The sequence below is a fragment of the Aulonocara stuartgranti genome (genome assembly GCF_965226115.1).
Source record: "Aulonocara stuartgranti genome assembly, chromosome: 15".
NCBI classification, from domain to species: Eukaryota; Metazoa; Chordata; class Actinopteri; order Cichliformes; family Cichlidae; genus Aulonocara; species Aulonocara stuartgranti.
Genome location: NC_138951.1, coordinates 21486360 through 21508927, shown reverse-complemented (window position 1 = coordinate 21508927; position 22568 = coordinate 21486360). Strand labels below are relative to the sequence as shown.

Below are 22568 nucleotides of genomic sequence, written 5' to 3'. Positions count from 1 at the left end.
ATCATACATATACCAACAAGACTGTACATCACTGTCACAACAGGGTTTGTTTTCAGTCAAAGTCTTTATGGCTTTACTACCTGGTGGGTCGGTCTGTAGTAAAAATGCCCAATTTTTTTGTCCCAGTCCAGCCCTGCAGGTTAATACTGGCAGTGTCACCATGCCAGCTGACTGTATTTTATCATCAGCCAGTGTTGTTCTTTATCAATATTACCAAAGTTTACGATAAGGCAGCATAGAAAGTATTTACTTGCTTTCAGGTTTCATTCAAATGTTAGTCTTTTCAGTTGTTTCCCCACTTTTTTCCTGTTTCAAAATCAAACACCAGTTTGTGAGAAGATTATCTTCTTTTTTTAACAGGCAGATAAAGTTTTGCATTGGCATTGGCTAATTTGTCAATTGTTTGTTACAAATGTTCGTATTTTAATTTTCAAAAATGTTTTTGCCCAAAACATATGTGCACTATATGTCAGTAAAAATACTATGCAAATATTGTTGTCCTTGACTGCTGAGTAAACACTGACAAAGCACTGATTGTATCTCTTGTACTTTATCAACGCAGTATCTAAAAACTTTGCACCGTAGTGGTTAAAATCTCATTCTAATAAGAGTTAAAAGTGCATTTGGTTATTAGGTTTATAGGATTATTGAATTATGGTTAAGGGTTGGTAGAATTTTTTTTTAAAACATTATCTGCCAATTAAATCTGCCACCCTTCTCCAAATCTGTGCCCCTACCTGGCCCCCCCAACAAAAATTTTCTAGACACGCCACTGATTAACACTCCTCTAAATCCCTGTGCTTTGTGAAAATCATCTCTTTGGGATTTATGATCCTGCAAATTTGTTCGTCTCTGTAAACTTTTCGATTGGACAAATGGGAGAGAGGGGTTTCACCCACTCAAGGTGCATTTCCTGCTACTCCCTCTGCTCGACGCAGCAGGAAAACTGTTATTGCACCACACAAGGAAAAGAAAAAACATGGTTTTCAAAGTGTGTGCTGCTTCTCATTGCAATTGTATCTGTGGCGTCTGATACGAGCCCTTTTGGTTTGGCGGTGTGCGTAAACTCTGAGCATTATGATTCAGTTTCTCATATTGCAGAAGTAAATAAAGTAAAGTGGACAGGACAACCAAACCTTACTTAACTATCTAAGAGATTAATTTTAGGAGTCACTTTAACAACAACTGGCTGTTAATAAATGAGGAACATGGAAGCTGTGACAGTCTGGTTGTGTAAGAATAATGGCAGAAATGTGAGAAAGAAAGCTGAAAGTCATAATGAGGAAGTCATAGATCGAAAACTACAGGAAGAAGACACGCTTATGCTTTACAAAGCCTGAGAAGAAAGGAGAGACTGAGAGACATGATGGTTACATTTAGATGGATAGAAATGTTTCTGTTCTTTGTACTCATGCTTCAGTTTGGAGGTAAGGATGATTTTTACACTGTACATCGTCTTAGGATTTGAAAACTAACTCTTTTTAATTTTAGTAATATCATTTTTATTTAGCACACAAAGCTGTGGTGTTTCTGTGAACAATGAAAACTGAGTTTGATGCACTCTTGAAAAATGTAGTGTTAACATTTTTGATTCTGTCATGTTCTCAGGAGTAAATAGTGGAGATCTTCCACTCTCCTTCACTGTCAGAGATGGAGATAAAGTCACTTTGCCTTGTGAAAATCTCATCAACAGTCATCACAACTGTGACACTACTGTCTGGCTCTTCACTGATTCAAGAGGCACACCATCAGTAGAGCTGGTTTATCTTGGACAAATCAAAGAAAAAGCCAAATCAGACAGACTGAGTGTTACAGCAGAATGCTCACTGGTTATAAAGAAGGTCACAGCTGAGGATGTTGGTCGTTACACCTGCAGACAGTTTAGAGGCAATCCAGGGAGACCGCAAGGTCCAGATGCTGTGGTTTATCTGTCTGTTGTTAGTAGTGAGTATTTGCAACACTATATTTTTGAGCTCAAACCATCCTGTTAGAACAACATGCTGACAAGTTACATTTTGAAAACAGGAAACTTATATTTATTTGGTATTTCTCTTGAATTTCATCTTCACCAGTGACTGAACACAAGAAAGCTGTTGAGGTGACTTTAAACTGCTCTGTGTGGACATATGGACGGTGCAAACACAAAGTGAAGTGGATCCATGACAGTGGAGGTCTGAATAGAGATTACTCAAATTTAAAAACATTACAGTCGTCCTGCTCTGCTGCTGTTACTTTTATAAAGTCATCATACAGTCTGTTAAGGTTCAAACATTGAGGAAGGAGAGTACAAACAACCAGGTCCAGAAGATCTTGGTCAAACAATGATTTTAATGAATACACGCGTGGGAAGACCAGTCTGTACGCAGACAGCACTTGATCTTCGACTTACTCAAAGCATACACAGATTTTTATAGCATCAGGGTCTGAATTAATGACGCCCCTTCATACGTCACAGACAGGATATATACATACGTCAAATCAAAATCACAATGACTTTTAACACAGTTTAAAAGAACGTTGTCTTCGTCTCGTCTGGAACACGAGCCCCACATCCTGCCAGACGCTGTTCCTCTTTCCAGAGACAAACATGACCAACTTCTCACCTATAAATGAGTCTACTAATGTGTGTGTGTGTGTGTGTGTGTGTATGTGTTGACCCTACATGCCCTCTCATCTCACCCGTTGCACTTCTGACCTTTTACCAGACCAGAGGCTCATCCTTATGTGTAATAACCTAACTGAAACTATATGTACTATGTTGAATAAATGTTTTAATCAAGAACCTCTACTAAGAGCTTAATAAAAGAATATAAAAGTATAACAGACAATTTGAATAACCTAGTAATTCAAATAGCCTCATCTAACCTGCTCAGAATAACTTAGACTCTGCTTTCACTTCTGCTTTCCCTTCTGCAAACTCTCTGCAACTTCCTGTCAGCCTGCAACTTATTCTTTCTAAAACACACACACTGTTTAAACCTCTGAATACAATATTAATGCTGCAGATTCTATTATTAATGCAATGGTAATGATGATTATTTAACAATAGCAGTAAAATAATTTCCCTGCTCCACAAGTCACATATCTAACTCTGACTTTAAGTGTAGCGTAACAACAGAAGAAAACAAAGAGCAGCTTTGTACCTTCAGGCCTCAGTCATCAGGTAAGAAACCAGGAGAGATTTGGTTGAGAAAATTACTTTCAACTGATGTGAGGAAAGAACTTTTAATTAGCTGAATTTGATCTTTTGTTTGAATGATGAAGATACTGTCACGGCGGGGTGCGCCGATGTGTGCGGAAACAGGACCCAAAAGCAGATGATGACGAGGAATAGTAATGATTAACAGAAAAGTGAACCTTTATTGCGATGACGGCAGGAAATGAACCAAGAGACCAAAGCAAACAGGCAAAACACTAAGAAGCAAAACACTGAACTGACAAAACACTAAGAAACAAAACACTAAAGGTACTAAGACCAAAAACTATAACTATGACCGAGGTGGAAAAATAAACAGGCTATGACTATGACTCTGGTGAGAATAAACAGACGAACTGACAATGGCATGAAGAAAACAAAAGGCTTAAATACAGACATGAGGTGATCAGGGGAAGTGGCGACACATGAGGAAACAGCTGACTGACATGAATCTAATGACAGGACCAGGAGGAGTGAAACTAAATACAATGACCAAAGAACACATGACACTGTCAGAATAAAACAGGAAACACTAAAACTAGACATGACAATACAAACTTAACATACCAAATACGTGATGAATAATGCAAGAACTCAAACAGAAAACCCAGGAACAATAACTGCCTAAACTAAAGGCAAATAGGAAATACCACAAAACTAACAACATCTCAAAAAATGAGAACAATACAAAGAAAGCTCAAAGTGCTGGGTCGGAGACCCAGCCTGTGACAGAGTCCCCCCCTCAAGGGCGGATTCCAGACGCCCTAAAACCTCGAAAAACAAAACCAAAAACAACCCACCAAGGGCGGGCGGTGGGGGTCCAGGACGGAGGGCCAGAAACAAGGCCAAAAAAAACCAAAAACAAAACGTCCATCAAAATCACAGGAGCGCAGGGAACAGTTCATGACTCCTCAGGGGGCCGACCCGGAGGGTGACGGTCCAGAAAATCATAGTTCATGTGATCAGGGGGCCGGCCCGGAGGCCGACGGCACAGAAGTCCATGGTCGAACAGTTCCGGGGGCCGTCCGTGCGGACGGCAATGGTGGCGACATGGAAACCATTCAGGGGGCCGACCGTGCGGACGGCAATGGTGGCGACATGGAAACCGTTCAGGGGGCCGACCGTGCGGACGGCAACGGCGTAGAAACAGTTCAGGCGGCCGACCGTGCGGACGGCAACGGCGTAGAAACAGTTCAGGTGGCCGGCCGTGCGGAAGGCGGCGGCGGCGCCCAAGTGTCAGGCGTACCGGCCGAGGCTTGGAGGGCACAGGACCAGGTGACGCTAAAGCAGAGGCTGAGGCCGGACCAGGCGTAGCAGAAGCACAGGCAGAGGCCGGACCAGGCGTAGCAGAAGCACAGGCAGAGGCCGGACCGGGCGTAGCAGAAGCACAGGCAGAGGCCGGACCGGGCGTAGCAGAAGCACAGGCAGAGGCCGGACCGGGCGTGGCTGAAGACTCTGAGGCTGAAGCCGGAGCCGGACCAGGTGGAGCAGGAGCAGCTGATGCAGAAGCCGGACCAGGCGAGGACGAAGACTCTGAGGCTGAAGCCGGAGCCGGACCAGGTGGAGCAGGAGCAGCTGATGCAGAAGCCGGACCAGGCGAGGACGAAGACTCTGAGGCTGAAGCCGAGGCCGGACCAGGCGAGGACGAAGACTCTGAGGCTGAAGCCGGAGCCGGACCAGGTGGAGCAGGAGCAGCTGATGCCGGAGCCGGACCAGGTGGAGCAGGAGCAGCTGATGCAGAAGCCGGACCAGGCGAGGACGAAGACTCTGAGGCTGAAGCCGGACCAGGCGAGGACGAAGACTCTGAGGCTGAAGCCGGACCAGGCGAGGACGAAGACTCTGAGGCTGCGGCTGACGAAGCACAGGCTGGAGCTGCGGCTGACGAAGCACAGGCTGGAGCTGCGGCTGACGAAGCACAGGCTGGAGCTGGTCCTGGCGTAGCAGAGGCAGAACCAGGTGACAGTGAGGCAGCCACAGGTGGTGAAGCAGAAGGTGGCCAGACGGGCTCCTCAGGCCCTCCAGCTGACGAAGCGTGAGGCTGAACGGGCTCCTCGGGCCCGCCAGCAGACGTGGCGTGAGGCTGGACGGGCTCCTCGGGCCCGCCAGCAGACGTGGCGTGAGGCTGGACATGGCGAGGCTGATGTGGTTCTCCTGAACCTTCAGCAGACGAAACATGAAGCTGGCTGGGTTCTCCCGAACCTCCAGCAGACGAGACATGAAGCTGGCTGGGTTCTCCCGAACCTCCAGCAGACGAGACATGAAGCATGAAGCTGGCTGGATTCTTCTGAACCTCCAGCAGACGAAGCATGAGGCTGGCTGGGTTCTCCTGAACCTCCAGCAAACGAAGCATGAAGCTGGCTGGGTTCTCCTGAACCTCCAGCAGACGAAGCATGAAGCTGGCTGGGTTCTCCTGAACCTCCAGCAGACGAGACATGAAGCTGGCTGGGTTCTCCCGAACCTCCAGCAGACGAGACATGAAGCTGGCTGGGTTCTCCCGAACCTCCAGCAGACGAGACATGAAGCTGGCTGGGTTCTCCCGAACCTCCAGCAGACGAGACATGAAGCTGGCTGGGTTCTCCTGAACCTCCAGCAAATGAAGCATGAAGCTGGCTGGATTCTTCTGAACCTCCAGCAGACGAAGCATGAGGCTGGCTGGGTTCTCCTGAACCTCCAGCAGATGAAGCATGAGGCCGGACGGGCTCCCCGGGCCCTCCGGCTGACACTGAAATTGGCCGCACCAGCTGTACCCCCGTCTCTGGCTCCAGACCGGCCTGGATAGCAGTACCACAGCAGCTTAGCTGAGCCTGATGGCTAGCTTTTCCAGGGCAAACAGTCTCTGTATAGCCGGGCTCATTAACCGGAAAAGTAGTGTCAATTTCAACAACTTCCTGAGAGAAAACATGAGGAGCCAAAATGTAATCACTCACTTGCGTTTGTGATACGGAGCGTCGGTGGCGCGCACGCCGCTTTTTCTTAGGAGTGGAAGACGGCGGAGCGATGGGTGGAAGTCCCTGGTAACTCCGAGGTCCCCCGAGAGCCAGTCGAGTTCCCCGGAAAGAGTGTTCGTGCTCCGGAATGAGCCACGGCTTCCACCGGAGCTCCTCCTCCAAGAGAGCGCAGAATATAGACTGGCGCTCGTCGTCGTCCAAGTCTATGGTGTGCGGCGCTTCCTTGCGCTGAACTGTGACAGGAGTATGGCGAGACTGTGATGAGGGTGTGGAAACTGGTGAGCTGAGAGGTGGTGACGCTGCGGCGAATCTCAGCGAACCGACACGAACACACTCAGGTTCCGGAGGCAGCAATGGAGATGACTGATTGTGGGGTTGTTGTGACTGGTGGGTGCTGGAAGCCATTTCCTGACTCGACAGTCCCTGGGCCTGCAGCATCTCCTTTATCCTCGTAAAGGCATCAACGATGGCAGGTGAGTCCGGGAGCTGGAGAAGGCGGGGATCCCTCTCCATAATAGCTTCAGCAGCGTTGATCATTACTAGCTTGCTCTTCAAATCGGGCGCTGTAAAGAAGCGGTCGAGGATCGCTTGGATCCGAGCAGTCTCCTCCAGACACTCGGTGAGAGCAGAATCCGCTGGGTCCATGACTGGTCAGTTCGTTCTGTCACGGCGGGGTGCGCCGATGTGTGCGGAAACAGGACCCAAAAGCAGATGATGACGAGGAATAGTAATGATTAACAGAAAAGTGAACCTTTATTGCGATGACGGCAGGAAATGAACCAAGAGACCAAAGCAAACAGGCAAAACACTAAGAAGCTGTCATGGTCCTGGGCCGTGTTGGCCCAGTATTCTTAGTTTCCATGTATTTTTGTATTTCGTTCCTTATTTAGACCATGTTTTCTGAGTTGCCCTGTTGTGGTGTTCCCTAAGTGTTTTCCCTTCATGGCTTTTACCCCCTGTGTGCCCCTCTGTGTATCTGTGAGCCCTCGTCTCTTCTTATGTTTTATTCCATGTTTCCCCTGCCCTTTATGTCTAAGTTCTCCCCGTGCTCTCTCTCCCCCCTGTGTGCCCTCTATGTATTTATGAGCCCTCGTCTCCCTTTGTGGTTGTTTCATGTTTCCCCAGCCTGTTATGTCTGTGTTTTCCCCGTGCTCTCTCTCCTCCTGTCTGAACCTCTGTGCCTGTACCCGTCAGTGTTATGTTCACCCCGCCCTGTCTCGTTATGGTTATCTGTGTCACCTGTGTTCCCCGTGTGTTCCCACTTTCCTCGTTAACCCTCTGTGTATTTCTGTCTGCGTCTTCCTCTGTTCGGCGTCGCGTTCTCCCTCATGCCGTGTGTGGTTCTCCCCGTGTCTTCCAGTATATGTTACTTTAGCTTTTCCCAGTTTAGTGTAGTTTTGTATTGCTTTTTGTATCATCGTTATTGTTTATCACTTATCAGCAATAAAGCTGCATTTTGAGTTTATCCCCCGTGTGTGTGTTTGCAATTTGGGTCCTCATCCTGCCTGCCACACGGCCGAAACATGACAGAAGAACGCGACCACAACATGGACCCAGCAGTTCACAACCCCTCCGCGGACCTCCAGGACGACGCGAACATGTCGGACCCAGCGACACGGAGGAGGGGGATCGTCCGGACAGTGGAGTCTCTCTGCGACAAGTGGCTGCACTGTTCCAGTGAGGAGGAACGAGAGGAGTTCGCCCGCCAAGTAGGGGTGTGCGTATCTGTGTTCCCCTGGTTATGGGAGACGCTGCACCCCCTCGTCAGCGACTTTCTCGTCTCCACCCTCCAACTCCGTCCGCAGGAGCAGCGGCCCGGTGGGCGTGCACCTTCACCAGAGCCGTGCCGTTGCGCCGTTTCCCCGCTGTCTCATGAGCCAGTAGCGGTCAGAGTTGGAACGGTGAGGCTCGCCACAGACACACCTTCCGCCCGCACCCCGCCGGCTTCCGCGTCTTCACCGCGGTCTGGCCGCACGGCATGGCGCACGGAGACAACGGAAGCCATAGACTTTGGCGAGGAAGAGCGGCAGCAGGTGTTACGGGCTTATCGGGAGGACGAGCTCCGGCGGAAACCCTGGCTCATCCCGGAGGAGGACCTCTCACCTGCTGCACAGCCTACCAGCCGCTCGCCGTCTCCGATCCGCTTAGGCTATTTTTCGCCTGCCTCATTTCTGGCAAGGATGGGGGCGGACGACGGGGAGCTCACCACTACGTCACCCTCTGTGTTGGCGCCATCAGCGCCCATCGCGCCAGCTTCCTCTGCTCGAAGGAGGCGGCGCGCCCGCCGCCATAAACCGGACAATGCTAAGACTACAAAACATGAAGTGGACGGCGGGTTCATCTTTGATAGAGCTATTTTTGTCGACCCTGAGCCTGCCATTTCTCGGACAGTTTTTTCTGAGCCTGCTCCTTTTCCTGCTCGTGTTTCTCCTCCCAGGTCAGTTCAGTTAGCTCCCTCGCAGCCCCTCACAACTCAGTTAGCACCCTCGCAGCCACCCTCAGTTCAGTTAGCTCCCTCGCAGCCACCCTCAGTTCAGTTAGCTCCCTCGCAGCCACCCTCAGTTCAGTTAGCTCCCTCGCAGCCACCCTCAGTTCAGTTAGCTCCCTCGCAGCCACCCTCAGTTCAGTCAGCTACCCTCCTGGAAGCCCCCGCTGCCTGGTATTCTCAGCATCGGCATCTTTTCCCGTCAAGATTTATCGCTAAATCATTCGATCCTCCCTTGAGAGAGAGACTGCATCCTCGCTGCCTTCACCCCAGTACACCAGTGTCACCCCCGGTTCAGTCTCCAGTAGCTCCAGTGTCACCCCCGGTTCAGTCTCCAGTAGCTCCAGTGTCACCCCCAGTTCAGTCTCCAGTAGCTCCAGTGCCACCCCCAGTTCAGGCCCCAGTAGCTCCAGTGCCGCCTGTAGCGCAGGCCCCAGTAGCTCCAGTGCCGCCTGTAGCGCAGGCCCCAGTAGCTCCAGTGCCGCCTGTAGCGCAGGCCCCAGTAGCTCCAGTGCCGCCTGTAGCGCAGGCCCCAGTAGCTCCAGTGCCGCCTGTAGCGCAGGCCCCAGTAGCTCCAGTGCCGCCTGTAGCGCAGGCCCCGATAGCAGTACGGTCCGCTGGTCAGCTTAACATTCAGCCAGGGGTCTCTAATCTCTCTGGCTCTGCATCAGCTCCTGCTGGGAGCTCGGATGAGCTCATCCAAGACTCCGCGGCTCCCACGCCGCCTTCTACCTCGTCAGCTGGAGGGTCCGAGGGGCCCGTTCAGCCACCTGTCTCCGCTGGAGGGCCCGGGGAGCCCATCCAGCCACCTGTCTCCGCTGGAGGGTCCGAGGGGCCCGTTCAGCAACCTTCCTCGTCAGCTGGGGGTTCTGGAAAACCGCACCAGCCTCATGCCACGTCAGCTGGAGGGTCCGAGGAGTCCGTTCAGCCTCACGCCTCGTCTGCTGGAGGGCCCGAGGAGCCCATCCAGCCACCTTCTGCTACGCCTGGTCCAGCCTCCGGGCCTTCGTCCGCTGCAGCAGCCTCAGAGCCTTCGTCCGCTGCAGCAGCCTCCGAGCCTTCGTCCGCTGCAGCAGCCTCCGAGCCTTCGTCAGCTGCAGCAGCCTCAGAGCCTTCGTCAGCTGCAGCAGCCTCAGAGCCTTCGTCAGCTGCAGCAGCCTCAGAGCCTTCAGCCTGTGCTTCGTCTGGTCCTGTGCCCACCGGGCCATGGCCAGCACGCCTGACACTGGAGAGCCGCCGCTGCCTTCCGCGCGGCCGGCCCCCTGAACTGCTCCGTCGTCTCCTTCGCCGCCGCCGCTGCCTTCCGCGCGGCCGGCCCCCTGAACTGCTCCGTCGTCTCCTTCGCCGCCGCCGCTGCCTTCCGCGCGGCCGGCCCCCTGAACTGCTCCGTCGTCTCCTTCGCCGCCGCCGCTGCCTTCCGCGCGGCCGGCCCCCTGAACTGCTCCGTCGTCTCCTTCGCCGCCGCCGCTGCCTTCCGCGCGGCCGGCCCCCTGAACTGTTTCCACGTCGTCGCCGTTACCTTCCGCACGGCCGGCCCCCTGAACTGTTTCCACGTCTCCGCCGTTCCCGTCCGCACGGTCGGCCCCCTGAACTGCACTGTGTTTTGGGTTGTTTTTCTTGGGCTCCGGTGTTTGCTGTGCTCCTTTGTTTTCTGTTCCGTGCCCTCCGTCCTGGGCCCCCGCCGCCCGCCCTGGGTCGTTTTCTGTTTGGTTTTTTGTTTTCCTGTGTTTGGGCTGTCTGGAGCCAGCCCTTAAGGGGGGGGTGATGTCATGGTCCTGGGCCGTGTTGGCCCAGTATTCTTAGTTTCCATGTATTTTTGTATTTCGTTCCTTATTTAGACCATGTTTTCTGAGTTGCCCTGTTGTGGTGTTCCCTAAGTGTTTTCCCTTCATGGCTTTTACCCCCTGTGTGCCCCTCTGTGTATCTGTGAGCCCTCGTCTCTTCTTATGTTTTATTCCATGTTTCCCCTGCCCTTTATGTCTAAGTTCTCCCCGTGCTCTCTCTCCCCCCTGTGTGCCCTCTATGTATTTATGAGCCCTCGTCTCCCTTTGTGGTTGTTTCATGTTTCCCCAGCCTGTTATGTCTGTGTTTTCCCCGTGCTCTCTCTCCTCCTGTCTGAACCTCTGTGCCTGTACCCGTCAGTGTTATGTTCACCCCGCCCTGTCTCGTTATGGTTATCTGTGTCACCTGTGTTCCCCGTGTGTTCCCACTTTCCTCGTTAACCCTCTGTGTATTTCTGTCTGCGTCTTCCTCTGTTCGGCGTCGCGTTCTCCCTCATGCCGTGTGTGGTTCTCCCCGTGTCTTCCAGTATATGTTACTTTAGCTTTTCCCAGTTTAGTGTAGTTTTGTATTGCTTTTTGTATCATCGTTATTGTTTATCACTTATCAGCAATAAAGCTGCATTTTGAGTTTATCCCCCGTGTGTGTGTTTGCAATTTGGGTCCTCATCCTGCCTGCCACACGGCCGAAACATGACAGAAGCAAAACACTGAACTGACAAAACACTAAGAAACAAAACACTAAAGGTACTAAAACCAAAAACTATAACTATGACCGAGGTGGAAAAATAAACAGGCTATGACTCTGGTGAGAATAAACAGACGAACTGACAATGGCATGAAGAAAACAAAAGGCTTAAATACAGACATGAGGTGATCAGGGGAAGTGGCGACACATGAGGAAACAGCTGACTGACATGAATCTAATGACAGGACCAGGAGGAGTGAAACTAAATACAATGACCAAAGAACACATGACACTGTCAGAATAAAACAGGAAACACTAAAACTAGACATGACAATACAAACTTAACATACCAAATACGTGATGAATAATGCAAGAACTCAAACAGAAAACCCAGGAACAATAACTGCCTAAACTAAAGGCAAATAGGAAATACCACAAAACTAACAACATCTCAAAAAATGAGAACAATACAAAGAAAGCTCAAAGTGCTGGGTCGGAGACCCAGCCTGTGACAGATACAGTAACATCAGCAACAACAACAACAACAACAAGAAAAGTAACAACAACAAGAACAACAAGAACATCAAGAACAACATCACAGACTGATGACCCAGGTGATTTTTCTTTTTTTTTTTCTTTTTTTTTTGGGGGGGGGTTCAAAGCAATGATTGAATAGTTTTTTGTTAAGTCACATGCATGTCATATTTGCAACTTTTCTACCTCTTAGACATTGAACAGTAAATGAAAAGCTTCAGATATTTGTGTTCAGGTGCAGCTCTGGTGTGGCCGTACATCCTCGTGGCTGTTATTTCAGCAGGACTTTTAATCTTTGCTGTGAAACTGATTGTACTGAAGAGAGGTGAGAGAAAATCCCACATTAAATATTAAAGCTGAATCTTCTCTGTGGTCAAGTGTGTAATCCTGTTTTTCTTTTCTTTTCAGGGACCAAAACACAAGCCAATGAAAATGTGAGTTTAAAAATAATCTTTACTAAACATTTTAATTCTAGATCAGAAGTGATGCAGTGGTTGGTGCAGCAAAAGATCAAGAAAAGAAAAAAGAGGGTGCAAAATTCATTTTTGCTTTGATTTTATAATTATTAACTCCAAAAATGACCTCAGCCTATGTGCAAAGTCCTTTCTGGTCACAAAAAAGACCCTATGGTACTGGTAGTTGGACTTTTGTGTTGCATTTTATGTGTTTTATGTCATTATCTATCTATGATTGTTGCAGATGTTTAAACACTCAAAAGTAACTGGAAGTTGCACTGATGTAATGCATATATTTATTCAGGCTTGACTTCAAATCCTTCAGTCATTTAGAAAATAATAAGGTCAAACTCACAACTTCTGCTGTTTGCATTTGTTCTTCAACATTATAAAACTAACTTTACAACATGAGACTGTGCAAGAGATAGATTTCAAACTGAAGGGAAGTGAACTGTTGCTGTCAAACTAAGCCAAAAGAAGTGGTAACAAATTTTGACATCGTTGGCAGAGACGGGTCAGTGTAGATCCTCCTGCATCTCAGAGGGCAGTAATCATGTTTTCTTTACTGTGTAGGCGGATCATGAAGATGGTGTTTCCTACATCTCCATCAGCTACACCAACAAGGCTAACAGTGAAAATAAAGTAATGCATATGATATGTTTCTGGCTTCATCAGTGCATTAGTAAATGATGTTTTCACTGTGTTGTGTTACATGTGGTGAAACATCCTGTGGTCTGTGTGCTTCCAGGTTCGGGATAAATGTGAGAGTGATGAGACAGTTACCTACTCCACTGTGAAAGCTTTCTCCACAGATCCCAGCAGCCTCTATGCTACCATAGAGTAAACAAAAAGGAAACTTAATCATCAGGTCATTGCTTCTGTGAAAAAGCTTCGTCCCTATAAGAATTATCGGTTTGCTCAGTTTAAAAGGAGAAAGCAGTTGTGTGAGTGCTTAAAGAGCAGAATTTGTAACATTTGAAAGGCTTTCAGTTTTATTTTATCTTTTGTTCAAAGTTTTGAAATGATGTACATAGATGTGTTTATTTTGCTATTTGCCTGTAAATTTTCTAAAACTGCAGTAATTTATAAGTTTAGTTTCATTTTTTCCATAAACAATTATTCAAACATTTGTGTCTCATTACTCTAAGCATCAAAAGCAGGATTAAATGGAATCAGGCATCAGAGTGGGAGGATATGTCTTTACCTGTATGAAAAACACAATTTTACATGAATGAATGAGAAAGTTTTATTATGTTGGTTGCATTTCTCTACTGACAACAAACCTTCCCTCTGGTGAGCAGGTTTTTTCACAAAGGGCTTAAACAGATGCAGATGACACGGCCATCATGGGGTGTATCTGGGATGATCAGGAAGAGGAGTACAGAAGTCTGGTGAGGAACTTTGTTGCATGGAGTCACACAAACCACCTGCAACTCAACACCTCAAAGACTAAGGAACTGGTTGTGGACTTCGGGAGGTCCAGAGAAGGTCCACTGCCGGTTCAGATAGATGGGGAGGAGGTGGAGGTGGTCAACAAGTACAAGTACCTCGGGCTGTGGGTGGACAATAAACTGGACTGGTCATGCAACACAGAGCACCTGTATAAAAAAGCCCAAAGCCGACTGTACTTCCTCAGGAGGCTGAGGTCTTTAAACATCTGCAGAAAGACCCTGTATTTCCCTCAAGCTATCGTCCAATTTCTCTTTTAAATGTAGACCTTAAAATAATCTGCAAAGCTCTTTCAAAGAGATTAGAGAAAATGACCCCCCTCTTAATTCATCCTGACCAAACTGGTTTCATAAAAGGTCGGCACTCCTCAACAAACACTCGTAGATTACTTAATTTAATAGACTACTCATACGATAAAAACATCGAAGCCATAATATTATCTCTAGATGCAGAAAAAGCATTTGACAGAGTTAACTGGAAATTTTTATTCGCAACTTTACACAAATTTGGTTTTGGAAACTCTTTCATAAACTGGATAAGAATATTATACAATTCCCCAACAGCTCGTATCAGAACAAATGACCAGACATCCTCCAGCTTCTGTCTCCTGAGGGGCACCAGACAGGGATGCAATTTTTATCGAACCTCTAGCAGCAGCATTTAGACAGGCTACAACAATTAAGGGCATAAAATGTAAGAACATAGAACATAAAATCTGTCTCTATGCGGATGATGTGTTGCTTTTTCTGCAAAACACACAAACCAACCTCTCTGAGGTAATTACTCTAATAAACTGGTTTTCAAGAGTTTCAGATTATTCAATTAACTGGCCAAAATCTACAGTTCTCCCCATTAACTGCTCCTTCCATAATTCTTCCTCTGCCTCACTGCAATCCGGAAATATTAAATATTTAGGTATTAATGTCTCTCCTAAGCTTTCAGACTTAACTAAACTAAACCACATCCCACTTCTAAAGAAAGTAGAAGGCGATCTGACTAGATGGAAATCTTTACCCATATCACTCATGGGAAGGGTCGCCACTATAAAAATGATGATCTTGCCAAAAATAAATTACTTATTTTTGATGATCCCTAACAAACCATCACAAGATTGGTTCAGATCTCTGGATTCATATATTTCCAAATTCCTTTGGAAAGATAAACCCCCGCGTATCAGCTTAAAAACGCTACAAAGAACCAAGGATAGAGGAGGATTAGATCTGCCTAATTTTCATCAATACTTCTTAGCCAACAGGCTTCAGTTCATCTCAGAATGGTTAAAACATACCTTCTTAGTTGAGCCTTGGCTAGATGTTGAACAGGCACTATGCAAGGATCTAGAGATTTCAGACCTACCATTTATTAGCTCAAACATCAAAAGACATGAATGCTTTAAAAGTATCAACATCAGCTTTTCTCTGACAGCATGGTGGGAGTTTCTAAAAATAACGGAGTCTTCATTAATCCCATGCAAACGTACACCTATCTGGAATAACCCTGACATATTACAAAACAATAATATGATTAATTTCCCAGAATGGAGTTGTAAAGGAATTAAATACTTAGAACATATATTAGAGGGAACAGAATTTATTCCATTTGACAGACTAGTTGCACAATATGGGATCAACAAGACAAGATTTTTAGAATATCAACAAATTAAATCCATAGTAAAAAAAAAATTTAACCTCAGTCAAGTTGAATTACAAACACCACTAAGTGCGGCACATTTTCTTACTCTTAAATCCCCCAAATTATTATCTAAAATATACAGAACACTTTCTAAATTAGATGAATCAATATCCCTTCCTATTGCAAAGTGGGAAGCAGATTTATCAGTCAGCTTAGACCAAAACTTCTGGTCTCAGATTTGCTCAAAAACCTTTAAATTAATTAAAAATCCCAGTCTGCAATTAATACAATACAAAATACTACATAGAGTGCACTATACAGGTCATCAGATGTTCAAGATGGGCTTTACATCTTCCAACAACTGCTCACACTGTCAAGGCAATACACCAGACAATTACATCCACGCTCTTTGGTTCTGTTCACCAGTGCAAAAGTTTTGGCGCGAGATATGTGAAGACTTATCAAAGTGTCTGAAATGTAACATTCCAACTTCCCCCTTAGTGTGTTTACTGGGCAGCTTAGATAATGTCACTTCAGAAAAGAATATAGCCCATATGATTTTCACTGCCCTATGCATAGCCAAGAAAACAGTCCTCATGAACTGGAAAAATAAAAATAATCTTAATTCTAACCAATATAGAAATTATCTATTAGATTACATTAGTCTTGATACAGCCTCTGCCACCACATCAGATCAATTGCTCTGGGCTCCTTTTATCAGCTCCATCACCTAGTGGGGGTGGGGGGTCATAGTTTGGTCCCGCCTTCACTGTTGTGATCGGTGTGGGGGTAGGGACAGGCTTGGGGCGTCGGGGGGTTCCCCGGAGGCAACTTCCTTGGGGGGCTCAACCCGGGGTAGCGGTCATGTCCGGTTAGGGGCTCTGTTGGCTCTCAGGTGACTGTTTCCTCTCGGCTGCGTGCAGGGGGGCTAGGGGAGGGTCTGTGCTGATGGACGTGGGTTACTGACCTGGTAGCCCGGCTGGCCCTGGGTGGGTCCGGGATGGGCGGACTCTGGGCCGGGGCCCGGGCCGGGCCTTGGGGGCTTGGGTCCTGGTTGGTGTGTTGCCGGGGTTGTGGGCGGGTGGGTGCATGGGGGCCCGGCCCTGGAGCAGGGTGCCGCCGGTGCGTCGAGCCACCTGGGGGGCTCTTCAACTGGTGGGGGAGATGGTCACATCTTGCAGGAGCTCTCCTCTCTTCAGGAACTCTCTCTGCAGGAGGGGGAGATACAGGAGAGGTGGAGGAAGATCTCAGCCTGGGCGTTTACTGTCTTATGTAGTCTGGAAGATGAGTGGATGGTGGGGTGGGTGCAGTTTTCTCTGTGGTGGGGTTGGGTGGACTGTCCCGGGCTCTGTGGGGCCGGGGGGCGCTGCTGCACTGGGCCCCGGTCTGGTTGGGCCTGAGCCCCCTTTCCCTGGCGGGTCGCGGAGTATGGGAGTGCCTACTGGGGTCAGCGGGGGAGCTGGCCCCAGGGAGGGGTTACCTGCCCCTCCCTTCCTTCCCTCCCCATCTCCAGCTGCCTCCCTCTTCCCGCTCCACCACAACCACCCACACATGCAGGCCTTGGAGTAGGGGTATGTCACCAGGGTGCGGAGGAGGCTACCCCCCCCCCCCCCCCCCCCGTCCCCTTCTGGCTGCCTCTGCCTCAATTTTATCCCACAACTTAGACATTCACATTATTCACACTCTCATTACACATACATTTAGGATCTTGGGGGTGGGAACAATCACGGAGTCCAAATTACCATCAGGGTGTACACCTCACCCCTGGCGTCGTTGCCCACCTCTCAATTTTAAATACACTTAGACATTGAGGGCTAGCAGGAGGGACCATGCGCTTACCTGCTGCTCCTTGGCAGGTAGCTCCATGCCCTCCTGGGTTTTAATTGCACCTTAGAACACACATGCATCAACATTACAATGAGCAGGTGGAGGGAGGTTTGGAATCTTCTCCCACCCCCGTTCTCTGCGGCCTGCTGGAGCGGGAGGACTAGGAGGAGTTGGCCGTCCGACTGCGGTCTGGGGTGTGGGGCCTCCCTGCTGCTACGGAGTCGGGGTGGTCTGCCTCTCCCCACCGCAGGGAAAAGGGTAACACCACCTGGGTCTGGGTGCAGTTCCCCCCTCCAGGGGCAAGGGTACCTAGACCCGGTTTGTAGAGTACGCTTGGGGAGTGTGATCGTGTGTACAGCGTCTCTTTATGTCTGTCTCCACGTTGGTTGAGTGTGGAGTAAGTGCACATGAGAGCATGAGGGTGGGAATGAATGTTTGTGTCTGTGTGTGCCTGTATGTCTGTGTCTATATGTCAGGTTGGGTATCAGACGCCACCTCTCTGGGGACACCTCAGGCCCTCCAAGGTTTGGAGGCCTATCTCCCCCCACCACTTCCCCTGCCGGTGGCGGACTCCCTCAGGTGTCGGTGCGTTGGTGGTTCTTTGTGTCTGGGGGTGGGCGTCCAGGTACACACCGGCTCACTCCTTGGCGGCTGCTTATCGGGGCCTGGAGCCTGGGGCTCGCTCGGGCCCCTTCGGAGGTGGGGTGCCCCCGGCCTCTCGGCCTGGGGCTCGGTCACTCAGGCGCAGCTGGGGGCCGGCGGAGCTCATGGGCGCGTCACTGCAACTCCCCCTGGCTTCTGCTCCGCGGCTGCCCCTCTGTTGGTCTTCCATGGTCTCTTGTGTTCTGGGGGCCTCTGGATGTCGAGAGTTTGACCTCCTCCATACCCGCTTCACACCCTGGAGGACGGGGCTGTGGCCCCCCCACACTCCCTAGCAGATCGTTACATGGAGAAACCTTTGGAATACAAGCATGCTGATCCACACAGGTGTACACACGGGTGTTCACTGCTCGTAGACCCAAATTACACCTTTCTTGGCCGCTACTTCGAAGCACATCTGTCCTGCGTGCTGCACAACAACATTGAATATTTAGTATTTACTGCTGTTTACACTTAGCTAGATTAATGCGATGGTGTTGTGTTTAGTATGTTGCTTTGTTTTTTTTGCTTGTTTTCTATTTTTCTCTCAACAGGTGATCCAGGAGATTTTTATTTTTTTTCTCCCCCCCTTTCTCACTGTCCCTCTCCCCTTCTGTTTTTCCTTTCCTTCCTCTTTCTTTCTTCCTTTCCTATCCCTCACTCATGTCTGTCCCGTCTGTAACATCTGAAAATAAAATATAATAAATAATAAAAACAAAGATCGACCAAATGGACCAATACGGCAATGCTACGATGATCCATTTGGCAAAGTAAATCCATTGGGTATCCTTGTTGGTCTTCAGACAACAATTCTGATGGCTAAAGAACCAAATGGGACAGGCAGAAAAAAAAAAAAAAAAAAAAAAAAAAAAAAAACATCTGCAGGAAGCTCCTGAGGATGTTTTACCAGTCGGTGGTTGCTGGAGTACTTTTCTATGCTGTGGTGTGCTGGGGGAGCAGCACAGCAAAGAAGGACTCATCCAGGCTGGAGAAACTGATCAGGAGGGCTAGCTCTGTGGTCGGCATGAAGCTGGACACTCTGGTGACAGTGGCAGAGAAAAGGACATTAAAGAAACTGCTGGACATTATGAACAATGCTGGGCATCCTCTGCACACGGCCATAAACAATCAGAAGAGTCTGTTCAGTGACAGGTTGCTTCTCCCCAAGACAAGAACTAACAGACTTAAAAACTCCTTTGTCCCACACGCCATCAGACTGTTTAACTCCTCTCTGGAGGGGAGAGGGAGGGGAAACAGGAGGACAAAGGAGGGGGGAACAACTAAGCTGTAGTGCCTCTTCACCTCACTGTGCAATACCTTTTGTGCAATACTTTTGTAAATAGTCAACGGTGCAATAGACTCAATACTTGAAATGTGCAATTCACTTGTATTTTTATTTTTTTTATTCCTATTTATTCTATTTATCCCCTTTGTATATTTTATTTATATTTGTCTCTGTATTTATATATGTGTGTGTGTGTGTGTGTGTGTGTGTGTGTGTGTGTGTGTGTGTGTGTGTGTGTGTATATATATAACAATTCTCTTTTTGTAACTGTAACTTCGGTCGTTGCTGTGCTTTTCTTTGGAAGTCGAATTTCCCAGAGGAACCCACCCGAGGGATTAATAAAGTTCTATCTTATCTTATCTCTTATCTTAAACTTATCTAAATGAAGAAATTCAGTTCAAGACACCTGAGATTGATCATAAATCAGGACACATACATATGAGAGTTAAAGTGAAAGGAGACAATATCCACTGCAAGTTTAGAATATCTAAAGGACACACAGGCTACACACACAGTGACATTAAACTGCTCTGTGTCCACATATGAAGAATACAAATACACTGTGAAATGACTATATAACAATGACAATGGCGTGTGGATATCACAGTCTACCTGCTCAGCTAGTGTGACCTTTACAACATCTGATCATATTTACCAATCCAACAATTGTTGGAGATTTTGAAGTGCAAAGTGACACATGGTGGAAAAGGTGGACGGTGGATGTTTTTCCCATTGACTGACTTGGAGAGTGGCCCAAAAAAGTAAATAACAGCACAGGTCAGTGTTGAACAGATTTAAGCACCTGCTCCGATCAAAGTTTAGTGTTGGATTATTTAGACCTTGATCAGATCAATAACATTGAACAAATACATTTATTTCATTACATGACAAGCTTATTGTCATCTGTGAAGTCAGTGAAAACAGTTGTTCAGTAAAGTTACAGTCATGACCACAACCATACCCAAGTATATTACTTTAACCAGGACTAATGAACTTTCCCTGAACCTGCAAACGTTTTTGGACCTTAGGTGTTTTTTTAACCACAAGGGTGTATAGACAAAATACAACAATAGGAAACCCAACAACAGTGTTTTCAGTTTGGAATTATATTGGATATTATATTATTTAGATTTATATATTATATTTTCTATTATATTTTCTGTTCTGTCTTTTTTGGATTGTTCTCTTTTATTTACAGTTTTATTTTTGTTGCCTGCACTTTCTAATAAATTTCACTTCCTTTGTATTTGCCTCCTTGATTAGTCGCAGCAGTGTTTGTTTTCCCATCTAGTTTACCTTCCTTCATTACCTGTTGTGTATTTAAACACACGTTGCTGCTGGAGTGTATACTTGCTTAATCGATTAGTTGCGGCAGTGTTTGTTTCCCTTTCATTTCCTGTGGGTGTAACCACTCATTCTGTTCGATGCTTACTGTCTGTCTGCTTATGAGATTTCCTGTTGTATATTCAGCTTTGTTTGATGGATATTGTTATCTGGTCCCTGTTGGTTTTTTCCTTGCCCCAATAAAAGTTTGGCTTTTGTTTTGGATACACACTTTTCAATCAACATCACTGTTTTGTTATTAGTTTTATGTCTACTGGAGTGTATAATGGAAGATGTTAGGCTGAAGTTCCCCATGTAACAACCAGCTTCATTTATTTTTGTAACAATTACTGTTGTCCAGAAGGGGGTGCTGTATAATAATTGCAAGAAACTAAGCTACCAAATAGACACATACACTAACTGGTTTAAAAAAACAATACAATAGAAAATGAAGAACTTTTTTTTCATATTTTATTTTTTCATAAATGAGTGTTCTTTATGTAAATAAGATGCCAGTGATGTTTCTTTAAGCAAAGCAAATTAAAATTGTTGCAGTCCAAAAGATGAAAAAATAAACATCCAAATTCAAACTCTCTCTGCTTAAGTATGTCATTAATCTGCACTCTGAAAAGTAATGGTGACATTTCTACTTCTCTGGCATATTCTTAGTAGATCTTTCTCTTTCCTTTACTGTCAGAGACGGAGATAAGGTCACTTTGGAGTAAAGGAAAACAAAGGAACAAAGGAAGCAAAACCCAAGACAATGCACACATGGAACATGTTGTGGAGGTTTTCCATTTAAATAAAGCCTGCAGACGAGCGGTGAGCGGTAGCTAACATTCTTTAATCCAAACACACAAAGAACAGAAAACCAAGCTTGTGGAGAGCCTACATGACCGCGGGGCAGGTCAGCAGAGTCTCACTGAGCCTAGCATGGCTCTCAGTTAAATACCTTCTTCAGGAACAAAAGGCAGTACACAGCTGTTTCACACATTAAGGTTCACACTCCCTTCAAGGTTCAAGGTTCAAGGTTCTTTATTTGTCACATGCATAGTTATACAAGTATAACACACAGTGAAATGTAGCCTGACACGCTCCTCGACATGTGCAAAAATTGGGGGGGGGGGATGTAGAGGAAGAACATTATATATAGATATATACATTGGGTGAATGTGCAGTAGTAGCAGCAAGCAGGTGAATTCTGTACATTAATATGAATAGACATCTGACTATTTTACAGGATAGACAATATAAACATATTTAAAATTAAAGGAATTGAAATGTACATTGTGCCTTGGTTTAGTGTCTGGAAGAGTCCTGTCTCAGTCAATTATAGATGATGTGAGATGATGTGAGAGGGCGGGTGTGTGTGTTTAGGGCACGGATGGCTTGGGGATAGAAGCTCCTCTTGAGTCTCTCTGTCCTTGCCCGGAAGATGCGGAACCTTCTACCAGATTGCAGAAGTTGGAACAGTTTGTTGCCAGGATGGGACGGGTCCTTCAGTATCTGCGCTGCTCTAGTCCGGCATCTCCTGGTGTAGGTGTCCTGAAGCGGGGGGAGAGCAATCCTGCAGCAGCGTTCTGCTGTACGGATCACTCTCTGGAGAGCTTTTTGGTCCTTCACACAGCTGTTCCCAAACCACGATGTCATGTTCTGTGTGAGGATGCTCTCCACAGCGCCTGTATAGAAAATCCTGAGGATCTTTGGAGAGACCCTGAACTTCCTCAGTTGTCGTAGGTGATACAGGCGCTGCCTAGCCTTTTTGGTCTGGACCTGAATGTGGGCAGCCCATGTCAGGTCTGAGGAGATGTGGACACCAAGATACTTCACACTTCCTTACAACACCTCCACCATTTGTCTTACAGTATGGGTGTCAGACATGTTAAAATCCAGTGGCACCAAGGCATTATACAATAAAATAATGTGATTAATACATAAGTAAAAGAAATTCCTATACAAACACATGCTCAACAAAATAAGACAGGAAATGAGAAAGGTAAACAGGGGTGCTAGTTTCAGTCATTATGCAAATCCAGTGTTATAAGGATGGGGAAAGGATGAGACTAAAGCAGTCACTTGAATGAGTGGCACTGAAAATGTGAAAACCTGCCACTGCATCCACATGAACAGAACTAGCTTTTACACTAAGGGAGGAATAAAGCCAAAGCAACTAGGACCTGAGAACTAAATACATTTTTTTAGGTTGCAAGAAAGTAAAGCAATCTAAAATACAAAATATTCCCACTTATGTTTATTCTGGTCATTTGTGGATAACACCTCCCCCGCTCTGCTGCTGCTCATTAAAAATGAATTAAACAAGCTAAATCAT

At 47.1% G+C, this 22568-nt stretch overlaps 1 protein-coding gene and 2 long non-coding RNA genes across 3 annotated transcripts; all 3 read left to right on the top strand.

Moving 5' to 3' along the window:
- Positions 1-1067: 1067 nt before the first annotated feature.
- On the top strand, positions 1068-2176 carry LOC309690067. Its single transcript, XR_014271600.1, has 3 exons — positions 1068-1427; positions 1609-1944; positions 2073-2176. It is a non-coding gene; the product is annotated as an uncharacterized lncRNA (long non-coding RNA).
- A 663-nt stretch (positions 2177-2839) lies between these two features.
- LOC309689975 lies at positions 2840-11895 on the top strand. The gene is made up of 3 exons (XR_014271572.1): positions 2840-3163; positions 11611-11709; positions 11865-11895. It is a non-coding gene; the product is annotated as an uncharacterized lncRNA (long non-coding RNA).
- Positions 4653-5188, top strand: LOC309689807 (uncharacterized protein). Its single transcript, XM_082506466.1, has 2 exons — positions 4653-4678; positions 4715-5188. The coding sequence occupies exon 2, from the start codon at positions 4775-4777 to the stop codon at positions 5135-5137; it is 363 nt and encodes a 120-aa protein (XP_082362592.1). The 5' UTR covers positions 4653-4678; positions 4715-4774; the 3' UTR covers positions 5138-5188.
- Positions 11896-22568: the final 10673 nt, after the last annotated feature.

Bases quoted from the DNA above. Each gene is read 5' to 3' on its own strand.
- LOC309689807 (XM_082506466.1), top strand. From the start codon at position 4,775: ATGCAGAAGCCGGACCAGGCGAGGACGAAGACTCTGAGGCTGAAGCCG.